The sequence below is a fragment of the Suricata suricatta genome, chromosome 9, assembly GCF_006229205.1.
Source record: "Suricata suricatta isolate VVHF042 chromosome 9, meerkat_22Aug2017_6uvM2_HiC, whole genome shotgun sequence".
NCBI lineage: Eukaryota > Metazoa > Chordata > Mammalia > Carnivora > Herpestidae > Suricata > Suricata suricatta.
In genome coordinates this window covers 10,366,918-10,386,863 of record NC_043708.1, presented here as the reverse complement: position 1 = coordinate 10,386,863, position 19,946 = coordinate 10,366,918, and the positions used below count along the sequence as shown (strand labels likewise).

The following is a 19,946-nucleotide window of genomic DNA, read 5'->3' as shown; positions in this document are numbered from 1 at the left end:
GCCAGGCCGTGGGATGCCGTGGTAAACCACCACTGAGTCCACGCTGCGGGGAGCAGCTCAGGGTTGCAAATGGTCCCCAGGCCACAGGGCTCCACACACTCTAAGGTCTTGGCGCCTTAGACTCAGTAATGTCACTTCTGGAGGCCGGTCCAAAGAGAGAACCTGGATGTGAACAGACACCCGCATGGCAGCACTGTGTGGAACAGCAAACCAGAAACCACCTGAAACTGGAGGCTCCAGACCAGAGCAAAGGTTCCTGATGCTGGGACAGCCTGACGGCGGAAAACGGGCACCGCCCCCGTAGGGGTCATTACCAAGGGGAGTAAAGAGCAGCGGTAAATGCCCGTCCATCCTCCAACCGCAGGGCTCGAGGCCTGTAGACAGAGAAGCCCAGCCTGGATTCACACAACACTTAACAATGTATTTTAGGTAAAAGTACGAGAAAAGACTGAAATAAGTGTTTCAAAGATTATCTCCGGGCTTTCATCTTTACGCCTGTCCTTCTCTCCCCAGATTTCTTTTTTGTTGTTGTTATTTTTTATTTTTGAGAGAGTGAGCGAGCGAGAGAGAGAAAGCAAGCAAGATACGGGCAGAGAGACAGAGAGACACAGAACCCAAAGCAGGCTCCAGGCTCCAAACTGTCAGCACAGAGCCAACACGGGGCTTGAACTCACAAACCGTGACATCATGACCTGAGCTGAAGTCAGATGCTTAACCAACTGAGCCACCCAGGTGCCCCTCCCCAGACTTCAAAAACAAACACATAGTACTTAATGAAGAAGGAATAATCAAGAGGGGTTTCTATGTTGTTGTTGTTCGTGTTTTAACAAACACAGACGCTCAGGTCCTGCACTGTCCTGCGTGGGCAGTTCAGGCCTTAATTCAATCACCCACATCACCCAGTACACGGAGCACACACCAGGGCCAGGCCCTGCACTCCCCAGAGACAAGAAAGTTCGGGCCCAGGAGGAGACATGGACTTGTAGCTCCAGCTAGGCGTGAGGGGCGGGGGCGGGGGGGGGGGCGTTTGCGGGGAGAGCCAGGAAGATGTCACAGGGGCAAGGTGACGCCTGAGCACATCTAACAGCACAAATAAAAACACGACAGTGGGGAGGGCGATGCCAGCTTCTTGGCCAACCAAAGACTCAAGCCGCTTGGTGGTCTGTGAACCTGCTTCTCCCAGTGCAGGCTGTGCGCCCGGGGCCCTCCGGTCAATGCCCCACATCGCCCAGTCTCAGCCCCCAGAGCCCCTCACCCACCCCAGCTGCACGGGCACGTCCTCAACTGCACTGAGGATCGGGATTCAGCAGCTCTGGGCTGACGACTCCAGCAGGCTCCGGGCCGCACCGACGGCTGGCAGCCCGCACTTTGAGTAGCAACGCCCTGGACAACTTCACCTCCTAACAACCTCAAAACAGGCGGCGACTTTCATCCCTTCCTGTTTCCCCCACGCGCCTCTTTCCATCCCTTTGCTTTTAATTTTTTTTAACTTTTTTTTAATGTTTTTCTTTATTTTTGAGAGAGACAGCATGAGCAGGGGAGGGTCAGAGAGAGAGGGAGACACAGAATCTGAAGACAGGCTCGCCTCTCTGAGCTGTCAGCAGAGAGCCCGACATGGGGCTCGAACCCACAAACCTCGAGATCATGACCTGAGCCGAAGTCAGACGCTCAACTGACTGAGCCACCCAGATGCCCCTGCATCTCTGTTTTTACGTGAATGGCGTGGAAAGGGACCAGGGAGCCAGGACCCCGAATCCGTGAGCAATGGTATGGAGAAGCCTGGGTCCCACCAGGGCACCACGGGGCACCGGCGCCCGGCTTCCCCGGCAGGGCCTCTGTCTGTTTTGAGGACAAGCTCAAGTTGACTCAGCCAGTCGAGTCAAAGGCTGGGGGAAAGAACACGCCAGAACTGAGAATCCCAGGCCGCCAAAGCTCAGAGTGAAAATAAAACGGACGGAACCGAAACCACTCAGCACACACGGGCGGCGCTCAGCAGCTCAGGAGCGTTCTCGCGAGTTGTCCTCTTCTCAACCGCTACTACAAACGCGTGATAAGAGCGCGCCCTGATGTAAAGATCGCTTCCCCGGCCCTGCACACCATCATCGTAAGAAATGCTCTGTGACGTTTCCGCACAAACTTGTCTGACTCTGCTACGGATGTGCTCTAAGTAAATGACTGAGAACGAAAATAATTTCCAATGTTTTGAAAAAAAAGAAATACAAATGCCTGCATTTCAAATGGAAAGAAATAAAATGTGCCTTTAAAAAAGGAATTCAGAAGCGCCTGGGCGGCGAAGTCGGTTGAGCGTCTGATTTCAGCTCAGGCCATGATCTCCCGGTTCCTGGGTTCAAGCCCCGCGTCAGGTGGACAGCACGGAGCCTGCTTCGGTTCCTGTGTCTCCTTCCCCTCTCCCACTAGCTCTCTCTCTCTCTCTTTCTCTCTCAAAAATAAATAAATAAAGTATAAATTAAAAAGGAATTAAGCTAAACTCACACAGCTAGAAACCAGAAAGCAGTACTCGGATGATGGAGGGCTGGGAGGGCAAAGCAAAGAGACCACCAGACAACATCCATTTTTAAGCACGGTCTCATTTCTAGCTAGCTGTCCCCTCCCCCTACAAGGGAAAATAAACCCTCATCCTTAAGCCTTAATAAACCTTAATAAACCCTTAGGCCTCCATCAGTGTCTTAGGTCCTGTGTGGTAAATGTCCTCCCATTTTCAAGACGATTAAAGTAGGATCGCATGCTCAGAAAACAAACTAATGGAAACTCAAACCCAGGTCTCTGGGCTCCTCGGGAAGGTCAAGCACAACCAAGAATAATCTGTATCCCTTGGGACGCCTGAGCAGCTCAGGCAGTTAAGCCTGTGGCTTCAGCTCAGGTCATGATCCTGCAGTTCATGAGTTTGAGCCCCACGTCGGGCTCTGTGCTGACAGCTCAGAGCCTGGAGCCTGGTTCAAATTCTGCGTGTGTGTCTCTCTCTCTTTCTCAAAAATAAACATTAAAAAAGTTTTTTAATTAAATAAAAAAGAGTAATCTGTATCCTAATAACAGTCCCAAATGACCATGGAAACATTCTGCATGAAGCCGATCTCCCAATTCCATGGCCACACTCCCTGGAGGTGCTGTGGTCTGCCGTCAGAGGGCAGGGTCAGAGTCACATTCTGGTAGCCTCGAGAAAGCCCCTGCCTGTGAGGAGACAGCTGGATGAGTGCCATGGCTCTTCTAGCTGCGAGGACGGCAGGCCCCCAGTAAACACCAAGGCAACCTGTATTCCCGCAGCCGCTGCATTCGGCTCCCAAGCACCCGGGAGAGGCGGGAGGATGAAAGGCAGAATGTCCAGCCCTCATGGGCCCCGATCACCTGGAAATAAAATCTAGTAAGGGCACCGAGCCTGGGCAGCGAAAGCACATGCAGACAGTGCTGGTGGCAGGGGGAACCCAGGTGGCACCTTTATACACATCCCTTTTTCTTTTTTTAATGTTTCTATTATATTTTTGAGAGAGACAGAGAGGGAAACAGAGCACGAGCAGGGGAGGGGCAGATCGAGAGAGGGAGACACAGAATCCAGGCTCTGAGCTGTCAGCTCAGAGCGCGATGCGGGGCTGGAACTCACAAACTGCAACATCATGACCTGAGCTGAAGGTGGACATTTAATGTACTGAGCCACCCAGGCCCCCTAACTACGTACTTTTTACAGCAATTTCTGAATCACTGAGAATATTACCCAAATAACAAATGCATTTTTTACAGCTGGCCAGAGAATTCAACATCTGTAAAACTTGGCAAGAAGCACACTACTCGGCCAACAGGCTTTCAATGGGGAAGCCAGCTACTGGGTTCCCGTCTGAACCGGCCCTCCCTCCTGCACGGCTCCTCTCCTTGCACCCCCACGCATGGTCAGAAACAAGTGAGAAGTTGGGGAAAGGACCCTCGCTCTCCCTCACCGGCCGCACCCACCCACGTCCCGCCACCCATCTCCCCTTGCCTTCCACTACCGAATTCCTTCCAGCCAGACCTCGTCACCACGGCCACCAGCCCTCCAGGCCCTGGTCCCGGCTCCTTCCAGAGGACTCAGCGCTCCACCCTCTAGCCCCGCCTCGGCGAATCGTCCCCGTGCACCCTGCAGTGGCCCGCTGAACCCACGCCCCGTGAACAGCTCACCAGCCCTCTCTAGTCTGGCCCTGCCGTGCTCTCTGGCCTGGCTACTTGGCAACTCCATCAGGGCCAAGGCCCCCATGCTTCCAAGCCACTCATGATCGACAGACCCCCTTGCCCAGCTGCTGGGTCCTTGTTCACGTGTGCGCTCTGCCCGTAATGAAATTCAAATACCTTATTCCCCATCCATGCCTGAGCCAGGTACATGCTGTATCAGGAAGCATCAACGTCCCTACAAGGCCTTCCTCGCCCTCTGCCCACCCCCCTCTGTTCACCCCTGTGTCCTCACAGGCCCCCCACAACAGCACAGGTAAGCCCTAGACTGCCAGGGCCGGCCCACAAGCTCGGGACAGCCAATGCTGCGGCCCCTGCCCCGAGGCCAAGCACCCACCCTGCAGCTCTCGGCCTCTGTCTTTCCCTTTCTGCTACACGTCGGTCACCCAACCTCCCTTCCCGAATGGTCTGCACAGAAACAGAGCAAATGTGTACACACAGCACTCCGACAGCTCAAGCAAGCGACGACGCCAGAGGAACCCGGAGCAAAGGGCCGCTGCCCGCCCCGCACTCTGCTGCAAGCTGAGCCGCCTGAGAAACAGCGGCTGCTCCCGGAACTGGGTTTCGTAATGTCTGAATTCTCAAGGAATTTGGAAGGAGGACAGTGAATCTGTGACGGGTGGCTGTATTTCCCACACTTACAGCTCGCTCACTGGCATTTTAAAATACAACTCCGGCCCCCTGGCCTGCAAACAGCCTTCTCCTCCCCTGGTGCTTTGCAAACTGGTGAAAGTTCCCGTAATGTGCGAGGCAGGGACGCAAAACACACCTCCCCAGGATGCTGGGCCTAGATGTGGCAGGGCACTAGGTGAGTTGTCTTTCCAGATCTCCTGCCATCAAGTTCAAGGCTGCCCTAGCAAAGGGAAATGGGGTCCAGGGACAGAGAACCTCCCAGCTTCCCTCCCAAGCTGTCCCCACAGATCCAGTCAGAGTGGAAAATGTGCCCAAGGTTAACACCGTCCTTCAAGGCTGATGCAAACCCCCTGCTCGGCCCTCAGCAGAGCCCCAGGCTCATGCCCCAGGCCTCCTAGGCCACAGATGACCCATGAGGCCAAGAAGTGTTTTCTCCGAAGGCAGGCTCACTGGGTGGAGGGACAGTGATGGCTATGCTGTGGCTGGCATTCGGTCACATCTAGCACCTGTGTGTCGCAGGAGCAGCAGGACAGCCCGGGATGTAGGTGCAGGTCCCATCGGGACCACGGACTTGAACCTGCCTCTCAGCTAGGCTCGGTCAGGTGGACGAGGTCTACAGCCACAAACAAGGCTTACCCTGCCTTTCTCTGGGAAGCCTTACTGACTTAAATCTCTTCCACACCTGTGCGGGTGATCCCAACCAACTATGGCCCCCGGATGCCAACGGCAGACTGCAGAAGGAAGGAACTTGGCTTTGGCACGGTGGGTACCCCCCACCTGTGGCCTGGCACACAGCTGGCACCCAGGAAAGATCCGCTGAATGCTGGTGCGGGGAGAGCCCAGTCTTCCCAACATGCACCTGCTGCCTGGGAGGGGCCTCAGGGCGCCTGCATGTCCAGCAAACTCATTACAATAATACCGAGGAAGAAACTGAGGCAAACAGGTACCTGCAACCATCACTGTCATGACAGGCAGCCCCTTGGGACCGAGGAGCAGAGGGTGCCGAGTCCCACGGCATCCTCCACGCTCCCCGTCTTCTTGCCTGAACACCGTTAGACTCAAGGAAGCCCTCCTCCTGGACCGCAGGTTATCCTGATGACAGCACCACCTGGCCTAACAGACCCAGGTTAGGGGACACCAGTCGGCCTGCACACAGGCCCGCTGCCAAGGCCTCTCTGGGTCTCAGTGGATGCACAGGTTGGCCTGGGAGCCAGGCCACTGCCCCCTCCGAGCGATGCCTGCTCTGAGCCAGGTTCTGAGAAGTCAGCGGGGAAATGTGCTAAGGCGGTGGCCGTCCAACCACAGCTCCAGAGTAAATGTTTACAGCTACGTATCTATTTGTACGTTTTCAAGTTGACATCTCCGATTTCTCATCGTAAGTTTAAATACTTGGAGAGGATGTCATTTCCAACATACTGTAAATATTAACATTTCAAAATAAAACTGTTCCTGTTTCTCTTTTAAATGGATCCAATGGAATCTAAATACCATAGCGATTTGAGGTCCACCATCATCCATCCTAAAATTACAGAATCCAGGGCCTCCCAAACACTGGGAGATTTAGAAAAGTGCCTTTTGCCTCCTCCAACTCCGATTCCCAGCCCACACCCTTCAGTGAACTTTCTGTTTAAAGGCCTTTAACTGAGTAGTCTATTATACTACTAGGCAAAAAAAATAAAAATAAAAAAATAACCCATATACATATAAATGTTTTAATTTTCTAATTTCATGTGGCCATCAAGCTCTCCATGTCAGAAATTTTCTTCTGGCTGAATTATTATTATAATTACTATCAGTGCATAATGGGTGCACATGACAGAAATATTACAGATCGCACAAGAAAAAACATTAGCGCTTATTAGAAATGCATCTCAGAAGAGGTGAACGGGAATTTTTCCAAAGTGTTTCACGCATCCACAGAGGAAGGCAGAGCTTACCGTCAGTGGCAGTTTTCAGTTTTTCCAAGCAAGTGCTAAAAAAACCCTTCTTCAAACAAAAAGATGGGAGGGGAAGAGATTTACATAGCCAATTCTGAGTTCCTTTAAAATCATAGGCCAAGAACTATAGTGATTTGTTATCAAAAATCAGTTCTAGTGTTCTAGCAGCTGACAACTCATTCAGGTCCTCTTTCATGCTGTTGCAGAAGAACTGGAGACACCTGACCTGCCCCGGGGTGACCGTGATGGGCCAGGCAGGTTCTATGCCCCAGGGTCACATGTGCCTCCACAGGGTAACTGACTGGCTTCCCGGGTGCCGGGCATGACGCCAACCACCTTCTCCAAATTAACTCAAGTAGGCCTCACGTGATCCCAAAGGACAGGCACGACTGTTATCCCCACTTCACAGACAGGGAGACTGAGCTCTGAGTGGTTAGGCATCCAGCCTAAGGTCACACAGCCAGAAACACAGGCCCAGGTGATCTTGACCCTGACTGCGGTATGCCCTGCCCGCACAGAAGTGGGAGGAGGCCAATGTGGAAAGGGCACCAGGAAGGAGGGTGACCGAGCTCCTTCCCAAGCAGACGTGGTGTGGGAACGAGCACACGAGGAAGTCGAGGACCTGGAAGGGTTTTTTTGGTAATTTTAATGTTTATTTGAGAGAAGGAAAGAGAGACTATGAGTGTGGGAGGGCAGAGAGAGAAGGAGACACGTAATTTGAAGCAGGCTCCAGGCTCTGTGCCGTCAACAGAGAGCCCGATGTGGGGCTCGAACTCACGAACTGTGAGATCATAACCTGAGCCGAGGTCAGACGCTTGACTGACTGAACCACCCCGGTGCCCCAAATTTTCTTTTCTTCAGTGTGCTCCCATCCTACCTTGGAGAGGTTCCCAAAGATGTCTCTCACAAGTAAACACCACAGTCCTCGATAAAAGTCAACACTCACGTTGCTACTGCTGCCATTAAATCCCGGGAAGAGAAGTCACTTCCCTCACAGGAGGGTACCTCGGGTCTTATCAGCACTTTACAGTCTTGGCTCCTGACCTTGGACCCCAGTATCTTTTTTTAAATAGCAGCCAAAGCCCAGGTGACAAGAGGCCTGGAAACAGTCAATGGAGCTGCCCCCTAACATGCAGGAGGGACAGAAAAGCCACTGCTTCTGCAGACAACCCAACCCACAATCAAAACCCGACGCTTCCACTTTACCAGCTGAGCTCCCCGGGGAGGATCACAACATCCTGAGCCTCAACAGAGGCTCATCTCTACATTGGGCACGGACACACTACTCCTGTCACAGGGCGGCTACACAGAAAGGGACCCTGTCACTGGGGCCCCGGCACGGGAAACACCGGGTGCTGGCTGACAGCATGCCTCCTCGCCTGCCCCTCAGTCACTGACACCTCGCGTCCGGCGAGCGCCCACCCTGCCCAGCACCCAGCAGCCCACCCGTCCAGGCATCTGGCGCACAGAGGCCTGGCCAATTTTGAAAAACCAGCCAAGTGTCTTGGCTGCCAAACTTTGCAAAGAGTCTTTCTCTACGTCTTGAAATTTCAAGTTCTCTAAACACTCGGGGATGCCAGGAGGAGGTGAACAGGGAGGCGTCGCGGTACGTTTTATTTTTAGATACTGGTGTGGAAAGCGTCCAGTCTGGCTTCTCTCTGGTCCCCAGTCACTACTTCCTCCCTGAAGGCATCACCAAAAGGAACAGCAGACACATCAAGGAAGGTTTTGTTCCTCTCTTGCCCAGTACACCCCATAACAATGGCTCCAAGGTTTTCATCTCGGGCGCCCTGGTGCCTCAGTTAATAAGCGTCTGACTCTTGATTTCTGCTGAGGTCATGATCTCACAGTCTGTGAGTCCCAGACCTGCATCGAACTCTGTGCTGACAGCATGGAACCTGCTTGGGATTCTCTATCTCTCACTCTCTCTCTCTGCCCCTCCCCTGCTCACAATCACACATGCATACGCGCTCTCTCTCTCTCAAAATAAATTTTTAAAACTTTAAATTTTTTTAATGTTTATTTTTGAGAGACACACACACAGAGTGTGAGCAGGGGAGGGACAGAGAGAGAGGGAGACACAGAATTTGAAGCAGGCTCTGAGCTGTGAGCACAGAGCTTGACATGGGGCTCGAACCCATGAACTGTGAGATCATGACCTGAGCTGAAGTTGGCCGCTTGACCAACTGAGCCACTCGGGTGCCCCAAAATTTTAAAAACTTAAAAAAAATTATAAATGAATTAAGGTTTTCATCTAAACCTTCCCAGGAAGCCACGTAAATAAAGCAAACACACCGACCCCCATATTCCTCACATCCTGAAATCCCAATTCCCTCTCCCCTCTGCTGCCCTCCTCTCCCTGCCCCCTCTGATGGGGGTAATAGCATCCGACTGTGTTAGTCTGAGACCTTCCAGGACAGGCATCAGGTATTGGGGGAAGGGCACATTTCTTCCCCTTTTAAGTAGCGTGTTTGTTGGTGAGCACATGAATTCACTTCCTCTAAATATTGTTCCTCCATAGAAATTTCTTCATGAGCCCGGATAAGCGCTACAGTTAACCTCAGCAAAGCACCTGGGCCTTCTCTTAGCAACATCCAGCTACAGCTCCAACTATGAGGCCAGGCCTTGATGGTGGGTACAGCAGCATCTGCAAAGGATCCAGGGACTTCCGAGGTAACCGTAGGTAAGGACTAAGAGACCAAGATAAACCAAAGCATCCTGGAGCAGGACCGATCTGAGACTCCCAGGCCCAGAGTGACCAATGTACAGCTGCACTTCCTATGCCCCCTGCTGGACCCCTGACAGGCATTACCAATCAACCCCCGCTCTCTGTCATTCACAGATTAGAACCTCCAGGCAGCCACTACCAATCAATCAGAAGTGACCCCCAGAAAGGACACTTCTCAGCCATTCCTGAATTCTGACTTCCCTCTCTTAATGTATAAGAAATCAAGGTCCACAGAAAAACTCCGTGCAGATCACATGACTTTGCAGAGCCAAAATGAGCCTGGATAACAAGCTGATGAGGGACTTCCAGAAACTACCTCCTCCCCCAACACCAACCTCAGCCTCCAGGTGACAAGTTCTACCTGCTACAAGGAGGGAGACCAAAGGGAGACTGAGGCTTCCAGACAGAGACACCCAGCCCCACCCACCCACCACCCCCAATGGCCACTGTCAGAGCAGGCACATCTGTTTTGGGGCCACAGAGCCCGCGCCAGGCCCTGGGAGGGGTTCTCTCTCCATCCATTCCTCCTTCTCCAGCCAATGAGCACCTGACTCAAGTCCGCCCCAGAGTGAGGCAGCCCAAGGGTCAGGAGACCCCATACTGACTCGGTCCACCTTCTAGGAGCCAAAGGCCCATAGAGAAGATCGACTGTCACCAACTGATAGCAGGATGGGGATGCACTTGACCTGGGGAAGGGAAAGGGGAAAGGAGAGGGGACAAGAGGACTCTTGGAGATGAAACCACTCACAAGAATGGTCCAAGATAGGAGAAGACTCCCCCTCAGAGGACTGAACAGCCAAGGCACAGGCCCAGGGGGCTCATGCTCCCTCGGCAGAGACGGAGAGCAGGCACGGACCAACTGCGGGGGCATCAGGACCACGGATGTCTGGCCGGGTGGCTGAGCTCCCGACTCCCATCCCTTCCTCCGATGAAGCCACTGCAACTCCACGGGCCCTGGAGACCACCAAGCACGACCCACGTCCTGCCAGGCCAGAAACCACGGAGATTCCACGGGGAAGCAGTTAAAAGTGCTGTGCAAGGGAAGCAACTCAAGCACCCAGACTCTTGAGGGAGAAGGGGAAGGGGGCCCTAAAAGGCCCACGTACGTGAACAACAAAGAGGGCATGGTCTGTACTCACCTGCACAACTTCTATCCCTCGTTTCCTGTGGAAAGAAACAAAGAAAACAAAGGTTACTCAGGCAGTCAGGAAGCATCCTGCCAGAATATTCCCTACAGCCAGCTGACGGCAGGATCTCTCAAACAGGATCCCCAGAACAGCCTCGTTTGCAAAAGGAAAATCTGCAAACTCCTAGCCAGTCCTCAAGGCCACCTTCGGGCAGAGAGAGACGGCTGTTTCCCCAGAGAGACTTGGCTGAAGTTCTATACCAAGACCCCAGGTTTGCTGGTTTTCCTCACAGCCCTCCCCCTCTCCAATCAGGGCCAGCCCTTCATGGGCACAGCTCCAGCCTGCTTCAGCCCAGTGCCCTTCCCTCCACCGTATTTACCACCGATGGCCTGACCGTCTCCCCTGGACGCAGCCCCCTCCCATGGCTCCCCACTTCTTCCCATATCAGGTCTACCACCTTGGCCCGGCCTCCCAGGTCTGCCTCAGCCCGTCTGCTCTCCCACATTGCAGGAGTTCCCAAAACCCTTCAGCCCTGCTCAGCTCAGTGCAATCCTGGCCATCTCTAGTCCTCACTGGCACCCACATCCTCTGACCCTGAGACTCAACCATCACGGGCCTCACCAATATTCCTGCAAGTGTGGACCCTGCCTCTTCCATCTTTCACCCATGATCCCACGGCCACTATTCTCCTACACACATGCCCTAAGGCACCCCACCCCATTACACAAAGGATCGGGGGCTCTGAGGAATGCAAAAAGGCCCCCTGCAACGCACCCACCTTTACCTCCCCTGCCCTACATTCTTTACAGCAAGCCTCTGGGCACAGGGCTGTGCCCCTTCTCCAAGCCTCGGTCCACACTTTCCAGCCCAGCTTTCAGGATGTGGCCCAAACAGAAGCTGTGCCAGGAAGCCTTCCCTGACCCAGGACACCTTCGCCCCACCAGCCCACCCAGAGCCAGGATACCCCTGAGGACCTGAGGCTACCAGCATCCCAGCCCTCTGTTCCCAAGCCCCGATGGGCTGCCACCTGGGATAGGATGCTAGAGAAGGGGCAGGGTCTGCATGGAATGCAGATGGCTTGCCAATGGCCGTGCCCATGTGCGTGAGTTTTCCTGAGAAGGAAGGCTAGACTGCCCAGGGATACTCAAAGGACACTGTGACCAGGAAAGGTCATAAATTAGAGCAGGAACTATGGCAGATTCAATGGCTGCGTGTACCCTGTGCCTACCTGGTTCAGTGTGACTCCTCCCTTTGCCCCTGCCCCTGCCCCTGGACAGAAATTCCAAGCAGCTAAGGGAACAGTCCCATGGCAAGTCCCAAAGGACAAGACTTGGAGCCGCACCTGGGGCAAGACGGGCAGCCCCGAAGGAGACCGAGGGCGTGGGTGTACGTGACCCACACCAGGTAGAAAGGGCTTCCGCTGGGCTGCAGCCCGGACCTGGCTTTTCCCCCTTTGTTAATCCTCACGGCATCCTGATTATCCCCGCGTGTGGCCCTCATCTCCTTACGAGGCCAACTGCGGGTCACTTCCAATCCATCTACATCTGACACCAGCCCAGTCAGCTTTCCCTCCCCCAGTCCTAAATAACAAACAGGACGCGCTCACTTTGAGCGAACTTGGAAAACACAAGAGACCTGTAACACAAAGGAAACCAAAACAGTAAGCTTGAGAACGGGCAGGCTGAAGAGCTTCAGTGTGGCTGAGCCGTCAGGAGCCAGACCGGTCGCTCTGCAGCTCAGAGCTCCAGGCACAGAATAAATAGCGACTGTGGCAGAAAGGAGCGGGCGCGGCTCCCCTTTCAGCCCACATCAGGCCACACGCGGACACAAGACACCCCTCAAGGCAAGGGCAGCTGCAGCACGCCAAGTGCTCTCTGCTCGCTGACAGCTTCCACAGCCCAACCAGGAAGGGGCAGTGCTGACCCATTACTCAGATGAGCAAGTGGAGGCTGGGCGACCTCAGGAAGGGTGCACACTGACTCTGCAGCCAGGCTCGCCCACGCCCAGGGCGGTACCTGGCAGGCCCAGCAGAGCTGGCATGGACCAGCCTGGGGTCCGTGCTGCAGGGCCTTGGTGTAAGGAGGGAGGCGAGGAGGCTGGCGGAAACCACATGGCCCGTGGCGGCAGGACCCCACGCACGCCACTGCAGCCCACTCAGGAAAGGAGAATGTAAACCCACCAGGGCTCACTTCTCCTGAAACTTGTGCGGAACAAAAGTACCAACAAGTCCTCATTTTCCAAACTGCAGGCTCTGAAATCCTGCAAGTTCAGAACGTGGTTCAGGACACCCAAGGAGAGGACGGAGAGGAAGATCAACCAGTGAACTCACTGTCCAGTGATTAACTGCTGCCCCTGAAGACCCCAGCGCCACCACCCCACCCCACAGACCTCAATGTGCCTCAAATGTGCAGCGTTTCAGGCTGCAGCTGGTAACTGCCACGCTGTGACAGCAGAAGACCGGCAGCAAGCTGCACACCCCAAGACCATTCACAGCCCGCACGTGGTCAGAGAAATACTCGGCAGTGAGTAAAACGAACGTGGAAGTCCTCCTCGCACCCAGAAGGGCTTTATGCTAAAACACTGCTACGTGAAAATGCAACGTGCAAAACCCTGCGTGCAGTGTGCAATGGCCTGGGTTGAGAACGGCGTCCAGCGCGAGAAAGCGGACTTGCCTATACACAGAATGAATCTGAAAGTACCACAGAAAATAGTGGTGGGATGGCCTCTGGTCAAGGGCAAGGGCAGCTGGGGGTGGGGTGAGAACACTTCTTTTTCTCTGCGCACTCTCATGCTTGAGTTTTGTGCCACACGCATCCAACAGCACATTCTCAAAATCTAGAGGAGTGTGTTTTTGAATTATCTTTTAAATAACAGGGGCGCCTGGGTGGCTTAGTCGGTTAAGCATCCGACTCTTGATTTTGGCTCAGGTCATGATCTCATGGTTCATGAGTTCGAGCCTTGCATTGGGCTTGGGATTCTCTCTCACGCTCTCAGACCCTCCCCTACTCATGCTCACTCTCGTGCACGCTCACTGTCTCTCAAAATAAATATTTTAAATAAATAAGTACATAAAAGGTAAAACTCCAGCGATCAGCATTCCCAGTACTTGGCATAAGTAAATGCCTGATAAAGGCATGCAATCAATCAATCAGTAAAGTGAAGCAGAGAAGTTAGGATTCATCTAGAAAAACTTCCAAGTTGTGCTCAAAGAGGAGCTGCAACAATGCCCATTCTGGAACCACCAGACTGCCCGGCAGGGAGCATCCAGTCTGGATTCTAAAGGTATTTAAACATTCGAGCATCTGAAAAACAGACCAGGAGGGAGTACAGTGCCTGTAAACTGTGGACACATCAGGAAGGTGATGGGTAGGGTTTTTTTTCTTTACGCTTCCTTGTATTTTCTGGTTTCCTACAATAAGCATAGATTTACTCCCAAAATAATAGAAAAAGTAACACTAAAAGTTAGTTATATAATCAAAGGACTTTATTAAAACCCAGCACCTGGAGAAAAGTTCTAGAGACTCTAACACTGTCACTTTCTCAGTATATGTTGCTTCGACAGGTTTTGGATAGAGATCTACCCTCACGACTCATAAACATAAACCTGTTTTTCCAACAGCCCGATAGCTTCAGGGGAGGATCTATTTTGTAAAAAGGGCCCCTCCTCACCAGAAGCCTAAAGAGAGCACAGCCTTGAAGAATTTAAAATGCTCATTTACAAAACAAACTAGCCTTTGAGGACAGGAGAGAGAGCATTCAGGGAAGACTTCCTGGAGGAGGCAGCATTAGCCATTTCAATGACAACTGAAAGGAAACTACAGATCAACACTAGGGAGGAGAACTGAGGAGTGCCCCCCCCTTCCCAAAAGGCATCTGGGAGTGTGGGAGCATCATATCCACAATGAGGAGTGGACAGTAGATGTGGGCGAGGCCCAGAATGTCACAGCACAGCCTAGCCTCTACCCTGTGGGCCAGTGGGTCCCAGATACCAAGGTGGATGACTAAGAATCACCACTGGAGTTTGTCAAAGATACCCACTCATTCAAGGTCTAGTCCTGCAGACTCTGATTCGGGAGGTCCAAGGTCTAAGGTCTGGGAGGGATTCAGGGCCTGTTCAAGCCCCCAAGTGCTGGTTGGGGCGGCCAGGGGTGATGACTAGGGGACTGTTCAAGCCCCCAAGTGCTGGTCAGGGGCGGCCAGGGGTGATGACTAGGGGACTGTTCAAGCCCCCAAGTGCTGGTCAGGGGCGGCCAGGGGTGACGACTCAGGGACTGTTCAAGCCCCTAGGTACTGGTCAGGGGCGGCCAGGGGTGACGACTCGGGGACTGTTCAAGCCCCTAGGTGCTGGTCAGGGGCGGCGAGGGGTGACGACTCAGGGACTGTTCAAGCCCCTAGGTGCTGGTCAGGGGCGGCGAGGGGTGACGACTCGGGGACTGTTCAAACCCCCAAGTGCTGGTCAGGGGCAGCCAGGGGTGACAACTCGGGGACTCTTCAATCCCCTAGGTGCTGGTCAGGGGCGGCCAGGGGATGACAAGGAGGAGCGACCTGTGCTTGAGGAGCAGCAGGACTGGACTGGGGGAGGGGAGGTGCGGAGGTGCTCATTTGGGAGCAGCCCTTCTGGGTCTTGGGGACAGGACTAAAGGACACGCAAGAACTACAACAACTGTGACACTCAGTCTGGCACAGCAGGCCGAGGCCACATGCCAGCACCAGCAGAGGACAAGAACACACTGCGTGACAGCAGCCAAGTCTTCCACTGCCCCGTCCGTGGTCGTACCAGGAGGTGACCAGACACCCAGGGCTGGGCTGAGCAGGCAGTTCAGGGCTTAGAAGATGCCATCAGGGAGGCAGGTGAAAGGGGAAGGGCTGGGGTGCATCCCGAAGAGGAGACCATGGAACCACACCTAACTGTACCATGTGCCTCAGTTTCCCCATCTATCAAGTAAGGAGAATCCTGCAACGCACCTCACAGGGCTGTTAGGGTCCATGCTAGCAACGTGGGCTTCTGTTACTTTGCTCCGTACTACCCTCCAGCCTTCTAGAACTATCCCTCCTTGATCGCACGTGATTCTAATAAGGGCGGCATATGGCCTGGCACCTTCACTGAGAGGCAGGACAGGCATGGGACCTGAACCAGGCTGGTCCTGGTCCCTTCCAGCACGGGTCCTGGGGACCTGTCCACAGCACAAAGGACATGGCCACGCCATCGCCTCTCTGTGGCCAGACGCACAGGAGGAGGCTGCACCGGAAGAAAAAGCCAGCACCCTCTCACTGGAGCTCAAGACCCCAGTGAGGCCGGGCAGGAGCCTGGCCTCTCTCTCCGGGCTTTCAGTCGCAGATATCTGCCTAGGCCACTTTACCCTGAGTCTCTGTCACTGGTCACTGTCTTGCTTACTGTATACAGCAGGTGCTCAGTAAGTGACAGCGGCTACCACTTCCTGAAGATGACAAAATTACCCGGATGACCCAGCGTAGGAGGAAAGGAGACAACAAAGGAAGGGGTCCACTGAAGAGGGTCAAAAGCAGGAGGAATAGAAGTTCCCAGAAGCCAGGGGGAGAAGCATCCACGGAGGCCACGTAAGACCTGGGCCTTGGCCACTGCATATGGCATCAGGAAGGCTAACACAGGACACTTTGGGACCACGACCCTCATCAAGTGGCAGGCCTGCCTCACCACAGAGCAGGCCCTGTAGAAACCAGCAGCAGACATGGGCCTGAGCCTCAGCTTGCATATCTGGTAAATGGGTGTGATCCTTCTGGCCCAACAGAACCTTCTAGGGCAGGGGTAAGACCTGAGGACTGCAGACAAGGAAAGCACGGGAATTGGTGAGTCAGCACAGGAGAGAAGGTGATGCTGAGACACAGAGGTCCCCTCAGACTAATAAGGAGAGAAAAGTCCGGTGGTGAAAGCCAGGAGAACTGCAGGCACTCGGAGAGAGCCGAGTGGCAATCAAATAATTCAGCCTGTCAAAAAAGGGGACTCTTGGGCTCATCAAGAACTGCTTTCGGGACGCCTGGGTGGCTCAGTTAGTTGAGCGTCCAACTTCAGCTCAGGTCATGATCTCATGGTTCTCTGCTATCAGCATGGAGCCTGCTTTGGATCCTCCACCCGTCTCTCTCTCTGCCCCTGCCCCGACTCCCTCCCCTTCTCGTTGTCTCTCTCAAAAATAAATAAACATAAAAAAAAAAAAAAGAACTGGTTTCTGGCCATCTGCAAGGCCACGGTCATTTGCCTCCTACCCAGACACAGCTGAGAGCTGGCCACAGGGGGCAAGTCGCTACTGAAAGGGGCCTTACAGGACGACCCAGCTGCAGAGGGAGGCCGGGCCTCCTCGGAGCAATTTCATAGCAGAGGGAATCAACCCGGAAACGCAGGCTCCCTCCCACCGACAGGGGTGGAGAAAGACACTGCACCTGCACCCAGAGCTGAAAACCACTTAGAGACGGGAAGTGTGTAATTATGCAAGTGGAGAGCCAGGCACGAGTTTGTAGCAGAGTTCAGTAACTGCCAGACTTTAGGAGCCCCGAATAATAATAACGCCCTTTAGCGCCCACGAGGCCAGCAGGCAACCAACCTCCCCGCCTCCCGCCAACCCCCTCCCTGCACACTCCTCTCCCCACCCCGCTGCCTTGTAGAGGGTAGGCCCTTGGAGTGCCTCCAGAGGATGGAGGACGATATGGGGTACCCTCAATAGGCAGCTGGGCCTCCTCCCTCACCAGTATGTGCGAAGGGACATGCCTCCCGCTGCCTCAAGTACAGCCCCAAGGTCACCGGCTAACCCACACTGGAAGTGGACTCCTTAAGAACCTTCCTTCCTTGGCTCCCAACCTCCTCAGAGCCCCTGGCACCCCAGCACAACAACCGAGGTTGCCTGGCTCCAAGCTGCCAACTCCTACCAGGCTAAGGGCACTGTGGTGGACGTTAACGGTGGGCACCGGTGCTGGCGGTTCTGCTGGGCACTCCCCTGGCCTCACATCCCCGCCAACTTAAGCGTGGCCATGCGGCTTGCTTTGGCCAATGAAATGTGCATCGGCTTGCTTTGGCCAATGAAATGTGCATAGAAGTGACCCATGTCTTTACCAAGCAGACATTGTCAACTGCCAGTGCCAACCCCGTGGCCAGGCCTCCAGGACATCTTCATGGAAGCAGGGGGTCACAGATGGCCCCCAAAGCTGGCCCAGACCCACTCATGAACAGAAACCTGGCTGAGTGGCAACAAAGCCAGGCTGGGGACCAGAAAGAACCTGTTAAGAGGACCTTCAGCTAGTGGTGGTTCTCCACTGAGGCAATTTTACTTCCAGGGGACATTTAGCAACACCTGAAGACATTTTTGATGGCCACATGAGGGGAAGTGCTACTGCCATCCAGAGCGTAGAGGCCCTACAATGCACAGCCCCTTAAAACAAAGGACTCCCCAGCCTGAATGGTCCACGGTGCCAAGGCTGGGAAACGCCAGGGTGTGGAGACCAGCACAGAGCCACCGGACTATGAATGAGCTAGAAATAAATCTGTTGTTGTACACCTCTTGGGGTTGTTTGTTTTAGCAGCCTATCCTGACGGATAAACGCCCCTTGAAGAAGCATGGCTTGTGGCTTGTCTACACCCCAAATTCTGAGCACGGCACCTGCCACATAGCATTTGGAGGTGCAGCAGCGTGAAGGCATCGGTGGGGGGAGGCAGCATGAGTCCTTCTCAGAAAACCCTCCCAGGAGGGATCGCATTTTCTAAAACCACCCGAGCCTGACAAAACTCTGTGCCTTCACACAAACTGTTCTTTCTCTCTGCCTTCCATGCCCTTCCTCCCCTGGCAAACTCTTGCTCAACCATCAAGAACAGCTCAAACATCAGGCCTGCTGAAGGCCGTTCCCCTGCCCCTTCCCAGGGGCAGAAACGATGGCTCTTGAGCCACCCAGCCATCTGATACTTAGGACGGCCCTGCGCTGGGTTTCAGACCTGGAGCCTCCGAGGCCAGGGGCTGGTAACTCGCTTCGGCACCCTGTGCCCACCATGGACCCTCAACTTGGCAGGGGCCCTGCGAGCTCGTCCTGAGTGGATGTGCCAGTCTCCCGGCGCCGGGGCTCCGACCCTGAGCCGCCCCTGCCTGATGCTTCCTCAGCAGCCCGGCTCACCCGCTGATGGTCCCGTGACTTGGATTTCCCTCTCATTAACAACGCCAGAAACTGAAATGGCCCAATATAAAGGAAACATACGAACAGGATTTTAAAGCCAGTACAAACATTTGAATTGTTTGGACAGCTCCAGCAAAGAACCAGATAAACTGGAAGCTGCCATATGTCTTCTTTTTTTTCTCTCTCTTTCTCTTTGGAGGTTGGGGGGGGGGGGGGGGGAGAAGGGAGAGCCATTCCCCTGATTGGACAGTCACCAACTCTCCTAACTGAAGACCTCCCATTCGAGGGGCCCCACCTGGAAGAGGTCCCTCCTGGCGCAGATATGGTAGCATGAGTCGGCGTGTTCCTGCAGACCCAGAACAAGCCCATGGGGTCCCTGGTGGCATCATTCCCTCATGAGCCCAGGAGGTGGGTGAGAGGCAGGGCCAGTGACTCACCTCCCCACCCCCTCCCGGAGGAGAGCAGAGCCACCAGGGCTGACAGGCACATGACAGCACAGGGCCAAGGCACCTTCAAATTCTCACCCCTCCACTTCCAGATTAGGGAAACTGAGGCAGGGGTGGGCTAGAGATTCCCCAAGGAAGTATTCCACTGCATCCAAAGTATCCTCATTTCAGGGGCAGTTGGGTGGCTCAATCGGTTAAGCATCAGACTCTTGATTTCGGCTCAGGTCATGATCTATGGTTTGTGGGATAGAGCCCCACATCTGGCTCTGGGCTGACTGTGTGGAGCCTGCTTGGGATTCTCTCTCTCTCTCTCTCTCTCTCTCTCTCTCTCTCTCTCTCTCTCTGCCTCTCCCCTGCTAGTGCTTTCTCTCTCTCAAAAAAAATTTAAAATTTTCTTTTAATTTTTTTTATGTGTTTATTTTGAGAGACAGAGAGTGAGTGGGGACAGGCAGAGAGAGAGGGAGACACAGAATTTGAAGCAGGCTCCAGGCTTGATTGAGCTGTCAGCACAGAGCCCAATGCGGGGCTCAAACCCACGGACTGTGAGTTCATGACCTGAGCCGAAGTCAGACACTTAATCGACTGAGTCCCCCCAGGCGTCCCCCCACTTTTTAATATAAAAATTCTCTAACTGAAATTCTTTGTGAGTCTTTCACTACCCCTTTGCAGGTGCTATAATTTTTCTTTCTTATAATCAGGGATGAGCCCTAAATTGCGGGGGGGGGGGGGGGGG

The 19,946-nt window shown here is 54.0% G+C and overlaps 1 protein-coding gene across 2 annotated transcripts in view; it reads right to left on the bottom strand.

Moving 5' to 3' along the window:
* The window catches only part of ITPK1 (inositol-tetrakisphosphate 1-kinase), a 166,319-nt gene that overhangs the window by 116,986 nt on the left and 29,387 nt on the right, over positions 1-19,946 (bottom strand). For both annotated transcript variants that reach the window (XM_029952121.1, XM_029952122.1), the window contains exon 2: positions 10,650-10,674. In XM_029952121.1, the coding sequence (XP_029807981.1) occupies positions 10,650-10,674 (25 nt within the window). The remainder of the gene's footprint in view (positions 1-10,649; positions 10,675-19,946) is intronic.